Source organism: Callithrix jacchus, chromosome 20, assembly GCF_049354715.1.
Source record: "Callithrix jacchus isolate 240 chromosome 20, calJac240_pri, whole genome shotgun sequence".
Taxonomy (NCBI): domain Eukaryota; kingdom Metazoa; phylum Chordata; class Mammalia; order Primates; family Cebidae; genus Callithrix; species Callithrix jacchus.
In genome coordinates, this window is record NC_133521.1 from 25,741,786 (window position 1) to 25,762,557 (window position 20,772).

Genomic DNA, 20,772 nt, shown 5'->3' on the forward strand with positions numbered 1-20,772 from the left:
CATAATAATAAGTAATAATGATGTTCGTTGTCCTTGATTTGGGTAGAGTGATGTCTGGTTGGTGCTGCCCATCTCATAAAAGCCAGGGAAAAAATCAATGCCTTATTTATTTCAGCTTGGCTTTTGGTCATGTCTATTCCTGGTTTATGCCTTGGAAACATGGGAAAAAAGATTGTGTTGGCTATTTGGGATCTCTTAAGATTCCATGTGTATTTTAGAGTGATTTTTTTCTATTTCTGCAAAAACTGTCACTGAGACTTGATAGGGGTTACATTGAATCTGAGGATCACTTTGTATGACTCAAGGACATCTTTTTTTTTTTTTTTAAAGATCACTTTGGAGAGTATTGTCATCTTAGCAATATTAAGTCTTCAATCCACGAACCTGGAAGGCAAGTCTTTCCATTTATTTAGGGCTTTAATTTCTTCCAGCAGTGTTTTGTAGTTTTCAGTTATGAGTCTTGCTGTCCATGGTTAAATTCATTTCTTAGTATTTTATTCTTTTTTGACATTATTATAAATGAAATTGTTAGCTATGCACAGCGGTTTATGCCTGTAATCTCAGCACTTTGGGAGGCTGAGATGGGAGGATTGCTTGAGCATGAGAGTTTGAGACCAGCCTAGGCAACACAGTAAGACTTTGTCTCTACGAAAAATGAATGTGAGTATGGTGGCTCACACCTGTATCCCAGCTACTTAGGAGACTGAGGTGGGAAGATTACTTGCTGCAGTGAGCCAAGATTGCACCACTGCACTGCAGCCTGGGTGACAGAGTGAGACCCTGTCTCCAAAAAACAAAAGAAATTATTTCCTGAATTTTCTTTTTGATTGTTTATTACTAGTTTATAGAATAAGTTGTATAACTTATTATTTTTGTATGTTGATTTTGTATCTCTCAACTTTGCAGAATTTGTTATTTTGTGGATTTTAGTACTTTTTTTGATCCCCACATGATGGCAGAGGATCAAATGAGATGCATGTGAGAACTGTTGTAAAGCAGAAGTTCTATGTATGTCAGAGTCATGATTTCTGGTACATGATGCAACATGTAAAACCAGGTGACTGGTAGGTTTGAGATCAGGGATCCCAAATTCAATACTTTATTAGGCCATAGGGCTTTGTTTTTTGTTTTAGTTACTTACTTTTGAATAGGTAATAAATACACAGTGAAAAACATTCAAAAGCCATAAAAAAGTATATACTAAAAAGTAAACCTCCAAATTCTGTCCCTTAGTCACCAAGTTTTCCCTCCCAACAGCAATTCTAGCATAGTTTCTTGTGCATCTTCCCAGAGATATTCATGTTATACACAAGCAGAACATGTATATCTATACATATATATATGTCTACACAGACACACAGACATACACATACGATATTTTACATGAACTGCTGTCCTTAAAGGCATTTGAGTTTGCCCCTCAGCTTATGCTGTAGTTGTGTAACCTAGCATGAAGGCTTGTCATAATTATTTTATGTATTATATATTAATATTGGCTTTAATCATTTTCTTTTCAGTTTTGATGAAGCAAGAGCACAGAGAAGAGATTGATTTGTCTTCAGTTCCATCTTTGCCTCTGCCTCATCCTGCTCAGACCCAGAGGCCTTCTTCTGATTCAGAGTGCCCACACGACAGTGTACTGGCAACACAGAGAAGTTTGGTTTGTTCCATCCCACAAACATATGCATCCATGGTGACCTCATCCCATCTGCCACAGTTGCAGTGTAGAGATGAGAGTGCTAGTAAAGAACAGCATACGATTCCTTCTTCAGTTGTACACCAGCCTTTTCAAGTCACACCAACACCTCCTGTGGGATCTTCCTATCAGCCTATGCAAACTAACATTGTGTACAATGGAACAACTTGTCTTCCTATTAATGCTGCCTCTAGTCAAGAATTTGATTCAGTTTTGTTTCAGCAGGATGCAGCTCTTCCTAGTTTAGTGAATCTTGGCTGTCAACCACTGTCATCCATACCATTTCATTCTTCAAATTCAGACTCAACAGGACATCTCTTAGCACATATACCTCATTCTGTGCATACCCTGCCTCATCTGCAATCAATGGGATATCATTGTTCAAATACAGGACAAAGATCTGTTTCTTCTCCAGTGGCTGACCATATCACAGGTCAGCCTTCTTCTCAGTTGCAACCTGTTACATATGGTCCTTCACATTCAGGGTCTGCTGCAACAGCTTCCCCAGCAGCTTCTCATCCCTTGGCTAGTTCACCACTTTCTGGGCCACCATCTCCTCAGCTTCAGTCCATGTCTTACCAGTCTCCTAGCTCAGGAACTGCCTCATCACCGTCTCCAGCCACCAGAATGCATTCTGGACAGCGCTCAACTCAAGCACAAAATACAGGCCAGGGGGGTCTTTCTGCACCTTCATCTTTAATATGTCACAGTTTGTGTGATCCAGCTTCATTTCCACCTGACGGGGCAACTGTGAGCATTAAACCTGAACCAGAAGATCAGGAGCCTAACTTTGCAACCATTGGTCTGCAGGACATCACTTTAGATGATGGTAAGTTCATCTGTGGTATGTTCTTGAAGTAGTGAAGATTCAGGAACTTTATTCTCCCAAGTGTCATAAAAAAGTTATTATGGATTGCTTATTGGCATATGTTTTTGGGCTTTTAAATAAGTTGTTATTAGAAATATATGTTAATATATAACTTTGAGGATAGCTATGAAAATCCATGCCTTAGCATTCGTTTTACCACTAATATCTGTTGCTGAATAGGGCATTTTTTTTCTTCCAGAATATATAGTGAGATCACAGTGTCTAGACAATGGAATTCAAGGCCATTAATTCCATAAACATTGCTGAATGCTGTCCTTTTGCAAGATGGAGCTAGATGCAGGGAATATGAAGGATGTATTAAGAAGACATAGTTCTTGGCCGGGCATGGTGTCCCACACCTCAAATCCCAGCACTTTGGGAGGCCAAGGCAGATGGATCACTTGAGGTCAGGAGTTTGAGACCAGCTTGGCCAACATGGTGAAACCCCATCTCCACTAAAAATTAAAAAAAAAAAATTAGGCATGGTGGCACATGCCTGTAATCCCAGCTACTCAGGAGGCTAAAGCAGGAGAATTGCTTGAACCTGGGAGGCGGAGGTTGCAGTGAGCCGGGATTGTGCCACTGCACTACAGCCTGGGTGACAGAACGAGACTCCATCTCAAAAAAAAAAAAAAAAAAGGTGATAGAGTTCTTGTCCTTGAGGAGATTTACACAAGTTAAGAACCTGTACCCTGACAGCTTGCTGAGTCAGTCAGTGGTATTGGTACAAGATGCAACTAGTTTACTACTGCTACTGCTGTAGTTGTTGGCACAGGATAAAAAGAAGCTATATATATAAACATAGCAAGTTGGTATGGAAATTTCTGCTTTTGTGAAATCAGTAAATTAGAGAGTCATGAATATTTAGTCAATAATTAAAAATTGTCCAAGATAGGATTTTAAGGTAACAGTTTTAGAATTTATTCTTGGCTTTATCATGTATATGATAGTGAAATTCAGTCTAAATAGGAATTCAGTGAAAGCTACCTAGAGCTGTTGGCCAATATAAAAATTGTAGGGCCAGGCACAGTGGCTCACACCCGTAATTCCAACACTTTGGGAGGCCAGAGCAGTTGGATTACCTGAGATCAGGAATTCAATACCAGCCTGGCCAACATGGTGAAACCCACTCTACTAAAGATAAAAAAATTAGCTGGTTGTGGTGGTGGGCGCCTGTAATCCCAGTTACTAGGGAGGCAGAGGCAGGAAAATCACATGAATCTAGGAGGTGGAGGTTGTAGTGAGCCAAGATCACGCCTTTGGACTCCAGTTTGGATGACAAGAGTGAAACTGTCTCTCAAAAAAAAAAAAAAAAAAATTGTAAAGATTCTGAAACATGGATATAGAATTTTAGCTTTCTCTCTGATTCTGTATTAATTCACTCTAGGAAAATAATTGTAGATTAACCATCTCCTTTTACAGATCTCTAGAGATTGAATTTACTACTTAGTTGCAAAGCTGATATTCCAACTCCCAAGCACAAGGGGCAAGGAAGGTAAATGAGATTTAGCATCCCATCTTCTGGGACTTTCCAGTCAGACTAGTATATAACTGGTTACTTACACAGTGTAGTGGGTCTAGGTCTCTATAACCAAGGTATAACCAAGGTATAAAAGAAACACATTAAGAGATTAACAGACAAGAGACTGGGCACAGTGGCTCATGCCTGTAATCCCAACACTGTGAGGCTGAGGCATGCAGATCACCTGAGGTCAGGAGTTTGAGACCAGCCTGGCCAACATGGTGAAACCCACTCTCTACTAAAAATACAAAAATTAGCCAGGTGTGGTAGTATATACCTGTAATCCCAGCTATTCGGGAGGCTGAGGCAGGAGAATCATTTGAACCCAGGAGGTAGGGGTTGCAGTGAGCCAGGATGGCACCATTGTACTTCACCATGGGTGACAAGAGCAAAGATCCATCTCAAAAAAAAAAAAGAAACAGACCAGGAGCTGTAGTGCATGTCATGCATGCCTGTAATTCCAGCACTTTGGAAAGCTGAGGTGGGTGGATCACTTGAGCCCAGAAGTTGAAGACCAGCTTGGGCGACATGGCAGAACCTCATGTCTACAAAACAAAATACCAAAAATTAGCCAGATGTAGTGGTGTGGGCCTGTAGTCCTAGCTCTTCTGGAGGCTGAGGTGGGAGGATCACCTGAGCTGGAGAGGTTGACGCTACAGTGAGCTGTGATCATGCCACTGCACTCCAGCTTGGGTGACAGAGTGAGATCCTACCTCAAATAACAAAAAAGATCAGCAGAGATATGTAACAAATTTCACAGAAGGATTCAGCGCAGCTTCTGTGAGTAGGTGACATTTGAGCCAAGTTTTGGAGGATGAATACAGTTGGCTGTCTGTATGCATGAGTTCCACACCTTGGATTCAACCATCTATGGATTGAAAATATTTGGGGGGAAGAAAATGGATGGTTGCATCTGTACTGAACATATACATACCGACTTTTTTTTTTAATTCCCTAAACAGTATAATATTACAACTGTTGCCATAGCATTTACATTGTACTTGGTATTATAAATAATCTAGATAGGATTTAAAGGGAGGATGTGGGTAGATTATTTGCAAATACTACACCATTTTATATAAGGGATTTGCACATTCATGGATTTTGGTTTGGGGGAGTCCTAAAACCAGTCCCCATGGACATAGTCATTTCCTAGGACTGCCTGTGTACAATCAAATCATGCATGCTCAAGTTCCACGGTCACCCTGTGAAACTCACATGTAAGAAAAGCAGCTGTGGTCTTAGCGCTCTTGGAGGCCAAGGTAGACGGATTACTTGAGGCTTGGAGTTTGAGACTAGCCTGGCAATATAACAAGACCTTATCTCTACCAAAAATCCCCACAAAAATTAGCTGGGTGTTGTGTTATGTGCCTGTAGTCCTAGCTGCTAGGAAGACTAAAGTGGGAGGATCTCTTGAGCCCAGGAGTTCACATACTATTGTACTCCAGCCTGGGTAGCAAAGTGAGACCCTGTCTCTAAAAAAATTAGCCCTCCACATATACAGATTTCACATTCAAGAATATTGTTTTTTAGATCCATGTTTGATTGAAACATGGATCTAAAAATGTGAAATCTATGTATGTGAAGGGCTGCAAAATCTGTATATAAGTGGACCCAGGCAGCTCAAAGCTTTGCAGTTCAAGGGTTACCTGAGTATGTTTTCAGTAAATGAAGATCAGGGGCACATCAGATAATATAGCAGAAATAGAGAAGGATATATTTGTTAGGGAAGGATAGGTCTGTGGTGGGGTGAGGTATGGCACGGGTGGGGGGTGGGGGTGATTGGTATAGTATGGTACAGGATGGTTTTAAAGCCATGAGGGGACATGCCAGTCATTTGTGTGTAAGCAGAAGGTATATGTGTAAACTAGAGCAATACCAAAAATTTGCATAGCATTTTTCTGTATATTATGTAATCCTTACCTTTCCTCAAACTCTGAGGTAGATAGTGACATTTATGGAGTTGGACTTTTGAAAGATCACACAAGTAGTAAGCAGCAGAGCTGAGACTGGATCAGTCCAGTCTTTTTCTTGTGGCACTATAGCTGCCTCCCAGAAACAGCAGGCCTTGGTGGTTAGAATAGAGCTCTGTACCAAACGTAATCCCTCAAGGCTTTTCTAATTCCTGGAGAATATTCTCCAGAAAGGCATGTGCAGAATCTCACTGCATTGACCCATGTTCACAACTGTATCTGACCTGTCACACTGTGTTGGGAGTACTTGAGGATTCTGGTATTAAAGCATTTTGCCTTACTCTGTGCACAGCTGGCATAAGTGTCACTCCCTACTTGATCATGAAGCCAAGAGGTGGAGAGCAGGCTGCTACTTTTAGGCAAAACAGATTTGAAATAAAGGCTTCTGCAAATATTGGCTTTTAAAATGTTGCTTGTTTCTTCTTTTAGCAGTTTTAAACTAACTCTTCACATTGCTTTTCACCCAGAAACAGTGAGACCTTGTGTCACTCATTTGTGATATAACTGAAGATAGGAGATTTATTGAGTGGATCATTAAGGGCATTTCAGCTCATTTTCTTTACCAATGAAGATATTTTTTCCTTCTAAAAAGAGCCCAAAGCTAGAACCTGCTTCTTCTAGTTTACCACAGGTTGAGAGATTTAGGGGTGGAGGGTAGGATAGACAACAAATGAGAATTTCTAGAAAAATTTTGTGATCATTTACTTCATTGTTTGATTATATGAAGATTTGTTGCAAAAACAGAAGATCTAGAAAGGTGAGGTCTGTAAGGGCAGCTATAAAAGTAATTTTATTTTTTCTTCATTTATTATGTAGGGCATACAAGCAAGAAAAGGGCTGGGTGTGGTGGCTCACACCTGTAATCCCAGCACTTTGTGAGGCCAAGGTGGGTGAATCACCTGAGGTCAGAAGTTCAAGACCAACCTGGTCAACATGGTGATACCCTGTCTCTACTAAAAATACAACAACAACAAAAAATTAGCCAGGATGGTGGTGGGCACCTGTGTAGTCCCAGCTACTCGGGAGGCTGAGGCAGGAGAATTGCTTGAACCCAGGAGGCAGAGGTTGCAGTGAGCTGGGATCCGTGCCATTGCACTCAACAACACTCCGTCTCGAAAGAAAAAAGAAAGGTTCCCAGATTGTAGGACAGGAACTAGCTATCAGATTCGCTCATTGCCACCCTTCAGGGGACCAAATAGAAGCTCTGTGCTGCCAAGCAGTAATTACAGAGGGTGAAGAGCAGGACACAATGATGTGCACCTGTAATGCTGGCCACTTGGGAATGCGAGATGGGAGGATCACTTGGGCCAGGGAGTTTGAGTCCAGTCTTGCCAATATAAGGAGACCCTGTCTCTAAAATTAGAAAGACAAAGAAAAAAAAAAAAAAATGAAAAGAAAGAGAAGGGAAAAAAACTGAAATGCACTTCTTTTTATTTTTTTGTGTTGGGGGTCTTACCCTGTCACCCAGACTGAAGTGCAATGGTGTAATCTTGGCTCACTGCAGTCTTGATTTCCTGGGCTAAAGGGATCACTCTTCCCACTTCAGCCTCCTGAATAGCTGGGACTAAAGGCCTGTACCACCACACTGACCAATTATTGTTTAAATGCACTTCTGAACACCTTAGATTATTGGCTGCGTAATTTTTGCAAATTGAGTTTTTGATGCTTGATGCTTAATTTGAGCTCCAGAATGATTTTTTTTTTTTTTTTGAAACAGAGTCTCTATCGCCTAGACTGGAATGCAGTAGCGCAATCTTGGCTCACTGTAACCTCCACCTCCTGGGTTCAAGACCTCAGCCCTCCAAGTAGCTGGGACTACAGGCATGCACTACCACGCCCAGCTAGTTTTGTTTTTTGTTTTTTTTGAGATGGAGTCTTGCTCTTGTTTCCTAGGCTAGAGTGAGATGGGGCAATCTCAACTCACTGCAACCTCCGCCTCCAGGTTCAAGCAATTCTCCTGCCTCAGTCTCCCGAGTAGCTGGAATTACAGGTGCCTGCCACCACGCCCAGCTAATTTTTCTATTTTTGTAGATACAGGGTTTCACCATGTTGGCCAGGCTGGTCTCAAACTCCTGACCTTAGGTGATTTGGGGGGAAGCCTCCCAAAATGCCGGGATTACAGGTATGAGCCACCACACCCAGCCAATTTTTGTATTTTTTAGTAGGGACGGAGTTTTGTCATGTTGGCCAGGCTGGTCTCTGACCTCAGGGGATCTGCCTGTCTCAGCCTCCCAAAGTGCTGGGATTATAGGCATGAGCCACCAAGCCCAGCCTAAAATGAATTTTTGATATTTTTCAGTTGACTAATTTATTATGATATGTGGATTTGCCTTAGAAGGTAAAATTTCTAGATGCTTAGAAAATCCTAAAGTTCTGCAAACTTTTAATGTAAATTCAAATTAATCAGGCATAGTGGTGGGCTCTTGTAATCCCAGCTCCTCTGGAGGCTGAGGCAGGGAGAGTTGCTTGAACCCAGGAGGTGGAGGTTGCAGTTAGCCGAGATTGTACCACTGCACTCTAGTCTGGGTGACAGAGCAAGAGACTTAGTCTCAAAAAAAATAAAAAGGAAAAAAACTTTAATGTAAATTCATAAAATAAAAATTTTAAAACCCGTATATCTCATAGACCTTGAACTCCACAGCACTGGAATATCTCTTTTCTTTTTTAAATTTATTTTTTTGTAGAGATGAAGTCTTGCTATACTGCCCAGGCTGGTCTAGAAGTCATAGCCTCAAGTAATTCTCCCACCTAGGTCTCAGAAGTGCTGGGAGCCATCATACCTGGCCATATGTCCCCTTTCTGGTTAGCTTTATTTTATTTTACTTCATTTTATTATTCTTAAAGATGGTGTCTCACTTTGTTACCCAGGCTGGAGTGCAGTGCCATGAACATGCCTCACTGCATTTTCAACCTCGTGGGCTGAAACAGTCCTCCTGCTTCAGCCTCCTGAATAACTGGTACCACAGGCATGTTTCATCATACCCTGCTAATAGTTAACCCTAGAAGTCATAGAGCAAGGCGTGGTAATATGTGCCTGTAATCCCACTACTGAGGAATCCTAAGGCAGGAATATCACTTGAGCCCAGTTTGAGGCTAGTCTGGACAACGTAGCAAGACCCTGTCTCTAAATATTTTTTTGAAGTGAGTCATAGAACATACCAGAAAGGATTGAAAATGATTAAAGTGAACTTTGTAGTTAGCCCAAGGTCAAAATTTTTTTTAACTTTTTTGTATTATGTTAACTATTAAGTCCAAAGTAATTTCCACTCTACAACCAGAGGACACAGTAATTTATAATTTTTTTTTGCTATACTACTTAAAGATACTTATCCTAATAACTTTTGTTAATTCTGTTTTATATTAAAATTTATATGTCCTCTTTTAACCAAGTCAAAGATTAAAACACGCTTTCTTTAATATAGAATTTCTTTTTTTTTTTTTTGAGAGGTAGTCTTGCTCTGTTGCCCAGGCTAGAGTGCCGTGGCGCGATCTCTGCGCACTGCAACCTCCACCTCCCAGGTTCAAGCAATTCTCCAGCCTTAGCCTCCCAAGTAGCTGGGACTACAGGTGTGCACCACCACACCCGGCTCTAATTTTTTGTATTTTTAGTAGAGACGGTGTTTCACTGTGTTAGCTAGGATGGTCTTGATCTCCTGACCTCGCCTAGGCCTCCCAAAGTGCTGGGGTTACAGGCATGAGTCACTGTGCCTGGCCTTAATATGGAATTCCTTAGGAATCATTCATGTGTTAGTTAGTTGACTGTTACTTTTAGAAATGTGGACATTAACATTGTTTTTTTATTAAAATTCAGTGACATTTACTAGAGAAGGTATTAGTGTAAATCAGCTCAGAAATTCAAGAGTTGTGGACTGAGCATGGTGGCTCACCCTTTAGTCCCACCACTTTGGGAGGCCTAGGCAGGCAGATCACTGGAGCCCAAGAGTTTGAGCCCAGCCCAGACAACATGGCAGAACCCTGTCTGGAAAAATTACAAAAGTTAGCTGGGCATGGTGGCATGTGCCTGTAGTCCCAGCTACTTGGGAAGCTAAAGTAGGAAGATTGCTTGAGCCCAGGAGTTCAAGGCTTCAGTGAGCAGTGGTCATGCCTCTGCAGTCCAGCCCAGGTGACAGAATGTGACCCTGTCTCAAAAATTAAAATAGTTATAGAGGTAGAAAGTATCCTCATATAGCTCTCGTTTTATGGTTAAAGCATCTGACTTTTTTTGAAACGGAGTCCCGCTCTGTTGCCAGGCTGGAGTGCAATAGTGTGATCTTGGCTCACTGCAACCTTTGCCTTCCCGGCTTCAAGTATTCTTATTCAGTCTCCTGAGTAGCTGGGACTGCAGAAGTGTGCCACCATGCCCAGCTAATTTTTGTAATTTTAGTAGAGACAGGGTTTCACCATGTTGGCCAGGGGCCTTAATCTCTTGACCTCATGATCTGCCTGCCTTGGCCTCCCAAAGTGCTGGGATTACAGGCATGAGCCACCGCGCCCAGCCTGAATTTTACACAGAGCCTAAGGTACTCATCCAGGTTAACACACTTGAATTAATGGCAGAATAAAGACTAAGTAACCTGTTTCCTGACTTTTGAAGTTTTTCCAATATCTGCAATCAAGTTTCTAGTCAGTGTTTTGAGGTTTTAGAGTGGGTGTCAAAGAATACATGAAAGAAAATGCCATTTTCTCCATAGTCTTGACTGTGAGAGGGACCAGGATGTTATTAAGATTATAGATTCTGGCAGGGTGCAGTGGCTCATGCCTTGTAATCCCTGCACTTTGTGAGGCCAGGGTGGGAGGACCATTTAAGCCCAGGAGTTCTAGACCAGCCTGTGGAATATAAGGATACCTTGTCTCTACTAAAAATTAAAAAAATTAGCCGAGCAGGCCAGGCGCAGTGGCTCACGCCTGTAATCCCAGCACTTTGGGAGGCCAAGGTGGATGGGTCACTTGAGGTGGAGAGTTCGAGACCAGCCCGACCAACATGGAGAAACCCTGTCTCTACTAAAAATACAAAATTAGCCAGATGTGGTGCATGCCTATAATCCCAGCTACTCAGGGGGCCGAGGCAGAATAATTGCTTGAACCTGGGAGGTGGAGGTTGCAGTGAGCCAAGATCACACCATTGCACTCCATCCTGGACAACAAAAGCAAAATTCTGTCTTAAAAAAAAAAAAAAAATTAGCCAAGGGTGGTGGTGTGTGCCTGTAGTCCCAGCTATTCGGGAGGCTGAAGTGGGAGGAATGCTTGAACCCAAGAGGTAGAGTTTACAGTGAGCTGAGATTGTGCCACTACATTCCAGCCTGAACAACAGAGTAAAACCCTGTTTCAAAAACAAAAAAAAATGGATTCTCAGTATTAGATGACATTTTAAAGGCTCTCAATTCTCTTTCTCACTGGAGTTCACACTTTGGCATTCTTTTTTTTTTTTTTTGAGATGAAGTCTCACTTTTGATGCCCAGGATGGAGTGCAATGGCACGACCTCAGCTCACTGCAACCTCTGCCTTTTGGGTTCAGGCGATTCTCCTGCCTCAGCCTCCCCAGTAGCTGGGATTACAGGTGTCTGCCACCACGTGTGTTTATAGTAGAGGTGGGGTTTCACCGTGTTAGTCAGGCTGGTCTCAAACTCTTGACCTCAGGTGATCCACCGGCATCAGCCTCCCAAAGTGCTGGGATTACAGGCATGAGCCACCTCACCTGACCACATTTCAGTATTCTTTCTTTCTTTCTTTTTCCTTTTCTTTCTCCTTTCCTTTCCTGGCAACATGCATGCCATTGTACATTTTGGTATTCTTAATGATAATTATATTCCTCTTTGTCTCCTCTCTAGCTTCTTTGGAACATCTCAGGGCCTTTTGAGTTCCAGCTAATCTTCTTGTTTTTTGTTTTTTGGTTTTTTTAATGCCTCGAGTTGGGAATACTTTTCTTGTTTTATGTGGGCTCTAATACTTTTGGAATAATTCAGAAGTATTAGATAATGAGGTATTAAATAATTAATCTTTTCTTCTATAATAGCCCTTCCTATGTATGAAACCTTGATCTCTTTCCCAGGCTTAAAACTCTCCAGAAACTTCATCCTTCCCTCACCAACATGCAGATTTCCCTCTGCTTGAACCCTGATGTTTTAAGTTCCCTTTCATAGTGCAGTATTCAGAAGGGAATACACTCTAGCCAGTTTGGTATAGGTTAAGACAACTATCACTTTCCCTGTTCAAAAGACTTTATCAGTATGGCCTGAGGTCAGGGGATTTTCTTAGCTCTGAGGTACTGTTGATTTAGTGAGTCATAATTATGTAAAGTTTCATCCTTTCTCTACATAGGTTTTTGCATATATATATGGGGGGAATCAAAGACTAAACTTTATAATTATCTTTGTTCAGTTTCATTGAGGTAATTTTGGTGCCTCATAACAACTTTTCAAGCTCAGAAGAATCCCAGAAGCATTTCTCAGTCTCAGGCTTCCTGAGGCAAGGCAGGCATTCCTGGGGGTTTACAACAGCAGCACAGTACTGATGTTTCACCAAGTGGTGTTTTCTTTCAAGTAGCCCCCTAGAAGGCTATAATATATACTTACTCAACCAATTAAGGCATAGTTCATGATGTGCCTTTATGTGTTCTTCACTACCTCCATATATCATTGCTTGTGCCTTTTTGTGTTCATGCCTTTTTTCTTTTTTGCTTCATGCCTTTATGTGTTCTTCACTACCTCCATATATCATTGCTCCGCCTGGAAATGTAATTTTCTGTAAACATTTATGTTCATTATGGTGTTTATGCCCCAGTTTTTGGACCAGACAATAAATGTTAAAACAGTTGATTTTATAACAAATATGGGAACTGTCAAGCTGTATATTTATTTATTTACTTTTTTTTTTTGAGATGGAGTTTCCCTTGTCACCTAGGCTGGAGTACGATGGCATGATACCAGCTCATTGCAACCTCTGCCTCCTGGGTTCAAGCAATTCTCATGCCTCAGCCTCCCAATCCCTCCTGAGTAGCTGGGATTACAGGCACTCACTACCATGTCCAGCTAATTTTTGTATTTTTAGTAGAGACGAGGTTTAGTCATGTTGGCCAGGCATAAGCCACTGTACCCATTTGTCAAGCTGTTTTAAATATTTTAATTAAGATTTAATTTAGGCTGGGTGCGGTGGCTCACTCCTGTAATCCCAGCACTTTGGGAGGCTGAGGCTGGTGGATCACCTGAGGTCAGGAGTTTGAGACCAGCCTGGCCAACCTGGTGACACCCTGTCTCTACTAAAAATACAAAAATTAGCTGGGCGTGGTGGCGGGCACCTGTAATCCCAGCTACTCAGGAGGCTGAGGTAGGAGAATCACTTGAACCTGGGAGGCAGAGGTTGAAGTGGGCCAAGATCATGCTGTTACACTCCAACCTGGGCTACAGAGCAAGACTCTGTCTCAAAAAAAAGAAAGATTTGATTCAGTGTGGTAGTTGATACTGATGTGTGTGTGTTTAAAAAAAAAAAAGATTATAGTGGCCAGACACAGTGGCTCATGCCTGTAATCCCAGCATTTTGGGAGGCTGAGGTGGGAGGATCACCTGAGGTCAGGAGTTCAAGTCCAGCCTGTCCAACATGGTGAAACCCCATATATACCAAATAACCAAAAGAATTAGCAGGGTGTGATGATGCATGTCTGTAGTTTTAGCTACTTGGGAGGTTGAGACAGGAGATTTGCTTGAACACAGGAGGTAGAGGTTGCAGTGAGCTGAGATGGCACCACTGCACTCCAGCGTGGGCAACAGAGCAAGACTCCATCTCAAAAAGAAAATTATAGTATTGTGAAACTAGACTGTCTTTGACCTTTAAATACAGGCACATTTAATTTATGATTGAGCTCACTGAATGCTGTTACAACTTTCCATTAAAATCCCTAAGTTCCCACTTGTCCTCCTTGTTCACAGACTAACAGAGCCACAGCTGCAGCTTTTCAGCAGAGAAGAGGATGCATGTTAAATATAGCCTGACCTGCTGCTGTGGTGAAAACTGACACTGCCACTTGCAGGCTTTCTGCAATAACATGCTGATCCTGAATGTAGGGCATTTGGTAATTCAGCAGTAAACAAGGACTCTAGTCATGACCTCAGCTGCTTCAGTCTGTATGTAAATGACAAGCAGAAGTGCCTGCTTTCAAAAACCAGGTGCTTTTTAAAATCAAGGGAATGATAAACACAACATTCAGGTGGTTACTTGGATGTGGGAAACAGAAACATATGGAGGAGCAGCAGAGGTTAATATTGTCAGTGTTCTCTTGCACCTGTTGGTTAGTGGTTTCACTGGTGTTTGTTTTATTAAAATAAATCCAACAAGGCTGGGCGCAATGGTTCATGTCTGTAATCCTAGATCATGAAGTCAGGAGTTCGGAACCAGACTGGCCAATATGATGAAACCCCACCTCTACTAAAAATACAAAAATTAGCTGAGTGTGGTGGCACACGCCTGTAGACCCAACTATTCGGGAGGCTGAGGCAGAAGCATTGCTTGAACCTGGGAGGTGGAGGTTGCAGTGAGCAAGATCACGCCACTACACTCTAGCCTGGGTGACAGAGTGAGACTCTGTCTCAGAATAATAGTAATAATAATAATAAATAAAACAAAAGAACACCATGCATAGCCAATGGTAAAGTGTGTCATCTATATGGTAAAATCCCTTATGGGCACTAGGGTGGCAGGAGGTAGATAACACTGAACTTTGTCTTTTAACTGGGACACTAGGTAACTCACAAATCCTCTTTTGGGAAGCATACATGTGCTATATAGACTCAAACATATTTAGGATGAATGAGTCCAGAGGCTGAAAGTTCTTGTAAATAATGCCCATGTAGGCTTTAAATCATGGCTTATGCAGGATGGACCATGATAGGGAGTCAAGACCTTAGACATAGGCATCCTGGGACATACAATAAGAAAAATTGAATTTTAGGCCTAAGGAAGAAAGCAGCAAGCATTTGAGAAGATCTTTTATTTTTTCTATCAAATGTATCTGTGTATCTCCATGGACATAAATAAGTTGTATCCTTTTTTATGAATGTGTTGTTTCTACCATTTGAACAAAAATTTTATTTTAATCAACCTACATTAAGATTTATATATGGCTAGGCACTATGGCTCATGCCTGTAATCTCAGCACTTTGGGAGGCCAAGGCAGGTAGATCGCTTGAGCTCAGGAGTTTGAGACCAGCCTGACCAACATGGTGAAACCCCGTCTCTATAAGAAATACAAAAATTGCTGGGCGCGGTGGCTCAAGCCTGTAATCCCAGCACTTTGGGAGGCCGAGGCGGGTGGATCACGAGGTCAAGAGATCGAGACCATCCTGGTCAACATGGTGAAACCCCGTCTCTACTAAAAATACAAAAAATTAGCTGGGCACATGGTGGCGTGTGCCTGTAATCCCAGCTACTCAGGAGGCTGAGGCAGGAGAATTGCCTGAACCCAGGAGGCGGAGGTTGCAGTGAGCCGAGATCACGCCATTGCACTCCAGCCTGGGTAACAAGAGCGAAACTCCATCTCTAAAAAAAAGAAACACAAAAATTAGCTGGGCATGGTGGCGGGAGTTTGTAACCTCAGCTACTCAGGAGGCTGAGGCAGGAGAATTGCTTGAACCTGGGAGGCAGAGGTTGCAGTGAGCTGTGATTGTGCCACTGCACTCCACCCTGGCAGTAGAGCAAGAATTCCATGAGCCATTACTCCCAGCCCTATTTTCTTGTCTGTCCAAATCCTTTATTCATATATATTTTTTGAAACAGAGTCTTGTTCTGTCACCCAAGCTGGAGTGCAGTGGCATTTATCTCAGGTCACTGCAGCCTCCACCTCCTGAGTTCAAGTGATTCTCCTGCCTCAGCGTCCCAAGTAGCTAGGATTACAAGTGCACATCACCACACCTGGCTAATTCTTTGTATTTTTATTAGAGCTGGGATTTCGTCATGTTGACCAGGCTGGTCTTGAGCTCCTGACCTCAGATGATCCACCTGCCTTGGCCTCCCAAATTGCTGACATTACAGGCATGAGCCACCACACTGGCTTAGTTTTAAATGTAGAAATCTTAAGCCTTTTTGGTTAATTCCTAAGTATTTTATTCTTTTTGATGCTACTTTGAATATAATTGTTTTCTTTTCTTTTTTTGGAGGCATGGTCTTGCTCTGTTGCCCAGGCTGGAGTGCCCAGTGTGCTGGACAAAACCGTTTTCTTAATGTCAGGTGTGGTGGCTCACACTTATATAATCCCAGCACTTTGGGAGGCTGAAGCAGGCAGATCACCTGAGGTCAGGAGTTCAAGACCAGCCTGGCCAACATGGGCAAGCCTAACCACCATGGGGAAACCTTGTCTTTACTGAAAATTCAAAAATTAGCTGGGTGTGGTGGCATATTCTTGTAATCCCAGCTATTCGAGGGGGCTGAGGTAGGAGAATCGCTTGAACCTGGGAGGCGGAGGTTGTTATGAATGAGATCACGCCACTGCACTCCAGCCTGAGACTCGGTCTCAAAAACAAATGAACCAGAAAAAACCCGCAAAAAAAGAATTGTTTTCTTAAGGGTTTTTTGGACCATTCATTCCAAGTATATAGTAGTAAAAATGAGTATTGTGTGTTGATTCTGTATTCTTTTTTAGTGCTTTTTTGTTTGTGTGGATTCTTTAGGGTTTCATATTTATAGGATCATGCCATTCCTGAATGGAGATAATTTTATGTCTTCCTTTTTAGTTTGGATGGCCTTTGTTTTTTGGTTTTTTTTCTAACCTAATTGCTTGGGCTAGAACTTCTAGTAGTAGGCTGGTAGAAGTGGTCAAAATGTGGGCATCTTTGCTTTGTTCCTGATCTTAGGGAAAAAGCCTTTGGTTTTTTTTGGTAATGATATGAGCTAAGGGTTTTTCTTATGTGCCCTTTTTCATATTGAGGAAATTCCTTCTAAGAGAATGTTGTCATCTTGAAAGAGCATTGAATTTTGTTAAATTCGTTGGGTGCACTGGCTCATGCCTGTATTATCACACTTTGGGAGGCTGAGGCGGGCATAGGAGGTGCTAGAACCCAGAAGGTGGAGGCTGCAGTGAGCTGTGATTGGGGTGCTACTGCACTTCAGCCTGGGCAACAGAGTGAGACTCTGTCTCAAAGAAAAAGAGAGTTCTTTCCCTGCCACTGTCTAGTTGAGTGGAGGTGGAGGCTTGGGTGCATTCAAGATGTGGCTTCACCCGTAAACCACCACCATGGCCAAGGAAGGCATTGCTGCTGGAGGTATAGTGGACGTTAATACTACTTTAAGACAGGTGCTGAAGACTGCCCTCACCCATTATGGCCTAGCATGTGGAATTCGCAAAGCTGCCAAAGCTCCAGCCCATCTTTGTGTGTTTGCATCCAACTGTGATGAGCCTATGTCAAGCCTAGAGGTCTTTTCTGCTGAACACCAAATTAACCTAATTAAGGTTGATGACAACAAGAAATTAGGGGTAACAGTTAGGTCTCTATAAAATTGACAAAGAGGGAAACCCCATAAAGTGGTTGGTTGTAGTTGAAGAGTACTTCAAATGCAAGAAATGAACAAATTAAAGTCTGGCTCACCCCCTCCCCCAGTACACACACACACACACACACACACACTCTCTCTCTCTCTCTCTCTCTCTCTCTCTCTCTCTCTCTCTCTCTCTCTCTCTCTCACTCACTCACTCACTCTGGGCACAATGGCTCATTCCTGTAGTCCCAGCACTTTAGGAGGTTTAGGTGGACAGATCATTTGAGCACAAGAGTTCAAGACCAGCCTGGGTAACATGATGAAATCCCATTTCTACTAAAAATAGAAAAAATTAGCCAGATGCTGTGGTTCCAGATACTTGGGAAGCTGAGGTGGAAGGATTGCTTGATCCTGGGAGGTGGAGGCTGCAGTGAGCCAAGCTGGCTGCAGTGTGCCACTGCATGCCAGCCTTGGTGACAGAGTGAGACCTTGTCTCAAAAAAAAAAAAAAGAATTTTGATAAATGCTTTTCTGCATCTATCAAGATGATTATGTGGTTTTTACATTTTTAAAATTTTTTGTAGAGGCAGGGTCTTACCATGTTGCCCAAGCTGGTCAGGAATATGTTTTTTAAATTTTCTTTTGTTTAATTAGTTTGGTATATATTAATTGACTTTCATTTGTTGAATCATCCTTGCATTCTGGCAATAAAACTCACTTGGTCTTAATGTATGATCCTTTTAATATGCTGCTGAATTCAGTTAGTGTTTTGTTGATTTGTACATATATATTCATAAAGAATATTCTGTAGTTTTCTTTTTTTTGAGATGGAGCCTTGCTCTGTCTCGCAGGCTGGAGTGCAGTAGTGCGATCTTGGCTCACTGCAAGTTCTGCCTCCCTGGTTCAAGCAATTTTTCTGACTCAGCCTCCCAAATCTCTGGGGCTTCAGGCACAAGCCACCATGCCTGGCTAATTTTTTTTTGTATTTTCAGTAGAGATAGGGTTTCACCATCTTGGCCAGGCTGGTCTGGAACTCTTAACCCTGTGATCCTCCCACCTTGGCCTCCCAAATTGCTGGGATTACAGATGTGAGCCACCGCACCTGGCCTTTTGTTTTCTTACAGTATCTTTTTCTGGCTTTGGTGTCAGAGTAAATTCTGGCCTTATAATGAGTTAGGAAGCGTTTCCTCTTTAATCTTTTGTAAGAAACTCTTTTATTTTTGAAACATTGTGTCGCTCTGTTGCCAGGCTGGAGTGCAGTGGCCAGATCTTGGCTCACTGCAACCTCTGCCTCCTGGGTTCAAGTGATTGTCCTGCCTCAGCCTCATGAGTAGCTGGGATTACAGGCGTGTGCCATCACGCCCACCTAACTTTTGTGTTTTTAGTAGAGATGGAGTTTCACCATCTTAGCCAAGATGGTCTCGATTTCTCCTGACCTCGTGATCCACCCATCTTAGCCTCCCAAAGTGCTGGGATTACAGGCATGAGCTACCATGCCCGGCTGAAACTCTTCTTCTGTAAATGTTTGGTCAGAGTTTTTGTGATCAGGAGAGGTGGATGAGGTATATTTTGGAGCTAACAAAAGTGCTTCAAGGAACTAGAAAGATTTCTGGAGCACTGCAATTTTCTGTAAAGCACAATCTGAAAGTACCACTGAGTCTGTCTTTCAACTCACAAAAGCTCTCATAGTGGTTATTGGCCTCTTGCTTTGTTCCAGGCTGCTTTCTTACTATTTTTATGCTGCTCTACCTGGAATCACATATTCTGTACCTTCAAGTCTGTTTTGGAGAATTCAATTGTGGAGATTGGGAAACCTCAAAAAGAATATTTTGACATTATATTTTCTTTTTATCTTTTTTTGATATTATATTTTCAGTCTTTAAAATACTTTGTACGCACTGTAATATTTAATTCACCTCTGAAAACTAGGTGAGTGATCTCAAATTAATAAGCTTAAGGCAGAAAAATTTTGCTTAAGCAAATGATTTCTGGATTTGGTTTTGTTTTGACCCCTTTAGTGTGGGCGCATTTTGTACAGATTGGCCCCTTTTTCTTCTTTTATCTGCTTACAAGGAGAATATTAGTTTGTGTACACAGAGACTACACACAGATTTTTCCCTTCTAAGAAGGTTAGGCCCTTTTGCTTGAAGTTGTATAACAAAGGCCAAAAATAATTCCTTATAGGCAAAAAGGTGAGAGTTTGCCTATTCCATTACTGTGTTTTAGACTCTTGGGACATCTGAATGCTTTAGCCAGTACCGCAAAATTGACTATTGGTGACTCTTGTCACCAATGGTGACTTTCAAATGTTTTTGATAGCTTCCTAGAATAAAAAATAAGGTTTATATTGTGACTCCATACACAAAAAATAAATACATATACAACTAATGTTGAAGTCTCACAAACTAGTTCTTAAGCTTTATTAAAGGGAATGCAGCCTGCTATTTTCTGTTTCTTTCTCTTTTTTAAAATACTGGTTTCAACTTGCTGAATTTAGTTTAAAAAACACTCCTCCTTTATTATGCAATCAGCAGAAAAATATTAAAAATTAAAAAAAAAAAAAACTCGAGCCGGGTGTGGTGGTACACCCCTGTAATCCTAGCACTTTGGGAGTCTGAGGTGGGCATATCACCTGAGGCCAGGAGTTAAAGACCACCCTGGGCCAACATGGTGAAACCTTGTTTCTACTAAAAATACAAAAACTAGCCAGGTGCTGTGGTAGACGCCTATAGTCCCAGTTACTAGAGAGACTGATGCAGGAGAATCACTTGAACATGGGAGGTTGCAGTGAGCGGAGATGGTTCCACCTTTCCAGCCTGGGTGACAGAGTGAGACTCTGTCTCAGAAAAAAAAATACTCCTCCATGACTCCCAAATTTAGCTGTATGTGTAGTTTTCTGGGATGCTACTCTTAGAGAGTTTGATTTTGTGGTTTTAATTAATCAATCTATTTATTTATTTATTTATTTTGAAGGGAGGAAGGCAGGAAGGGAGGAAAGGAGGAAGGGAGAGAGGAAGGGAGGGAGGGAAGGAGAGAAGGGAAGGAAGGAAATCAAGCAATGAGAGAGACATTGCCGACCTGTATCTAGAGGTCTACAAGTTGATTTTTTTTTCTTTTTTTGAGAGAAGGAAAGAAAAGGAGTGAAGGAGAGGAAGAAAGAGGAAGAAAAAGAGGGAGAGAGAATGGAAATGTTGCTTTATTCTAAAAAAAAAAGGGTATTAATAATGGCCAATCAATGTTTCATTTAAACCTAT

General features: G+C 41.9%; 1 protein-coding gene and 1 non-coding gene across 11 annotated transcripts in view; both read left to right on the forward strand.

Annotated features, from left to right (window-relative positions):
* The window catches only part of NFATC3 (nuclear factor of activated T cells 3), a 160,089-nt gene that overhangs the window by 125,813 nt on the left and 13,504 nt on the right, over nt 1–20,772 (forward strand). For 6 of the 10 annotated variants that reach the window (XM_035282294.3, XM_002761175.7, XM_017967043.4 and 3 more), the window contains one exon: nt 1,518–2,525. In XM_035282294.3, the coding sequence (XP_035138185.1) occupies nt 1,518–2,525 (1,008 nt within the window). Of the gene's footprint in view, nt 1–330; nt 392–1,517; nt 2,526–20,772 lie in introns of all 10 variants that reach the window. The other 4 variants (XM_078357500.1, XM_078357499.1, XM_078357501.1 and 1 more) reach the window with 1 other exon arrangement.
* LOC118149803 (small nucleolar RNA SNORA48) lies at nt 29–163 on the forward strand. The gene has a single exon (XR_004737519.1). It is a non-coding gene; the product is annotated as a small nucleolar RNA SNORA48 (small nucleolar RNA).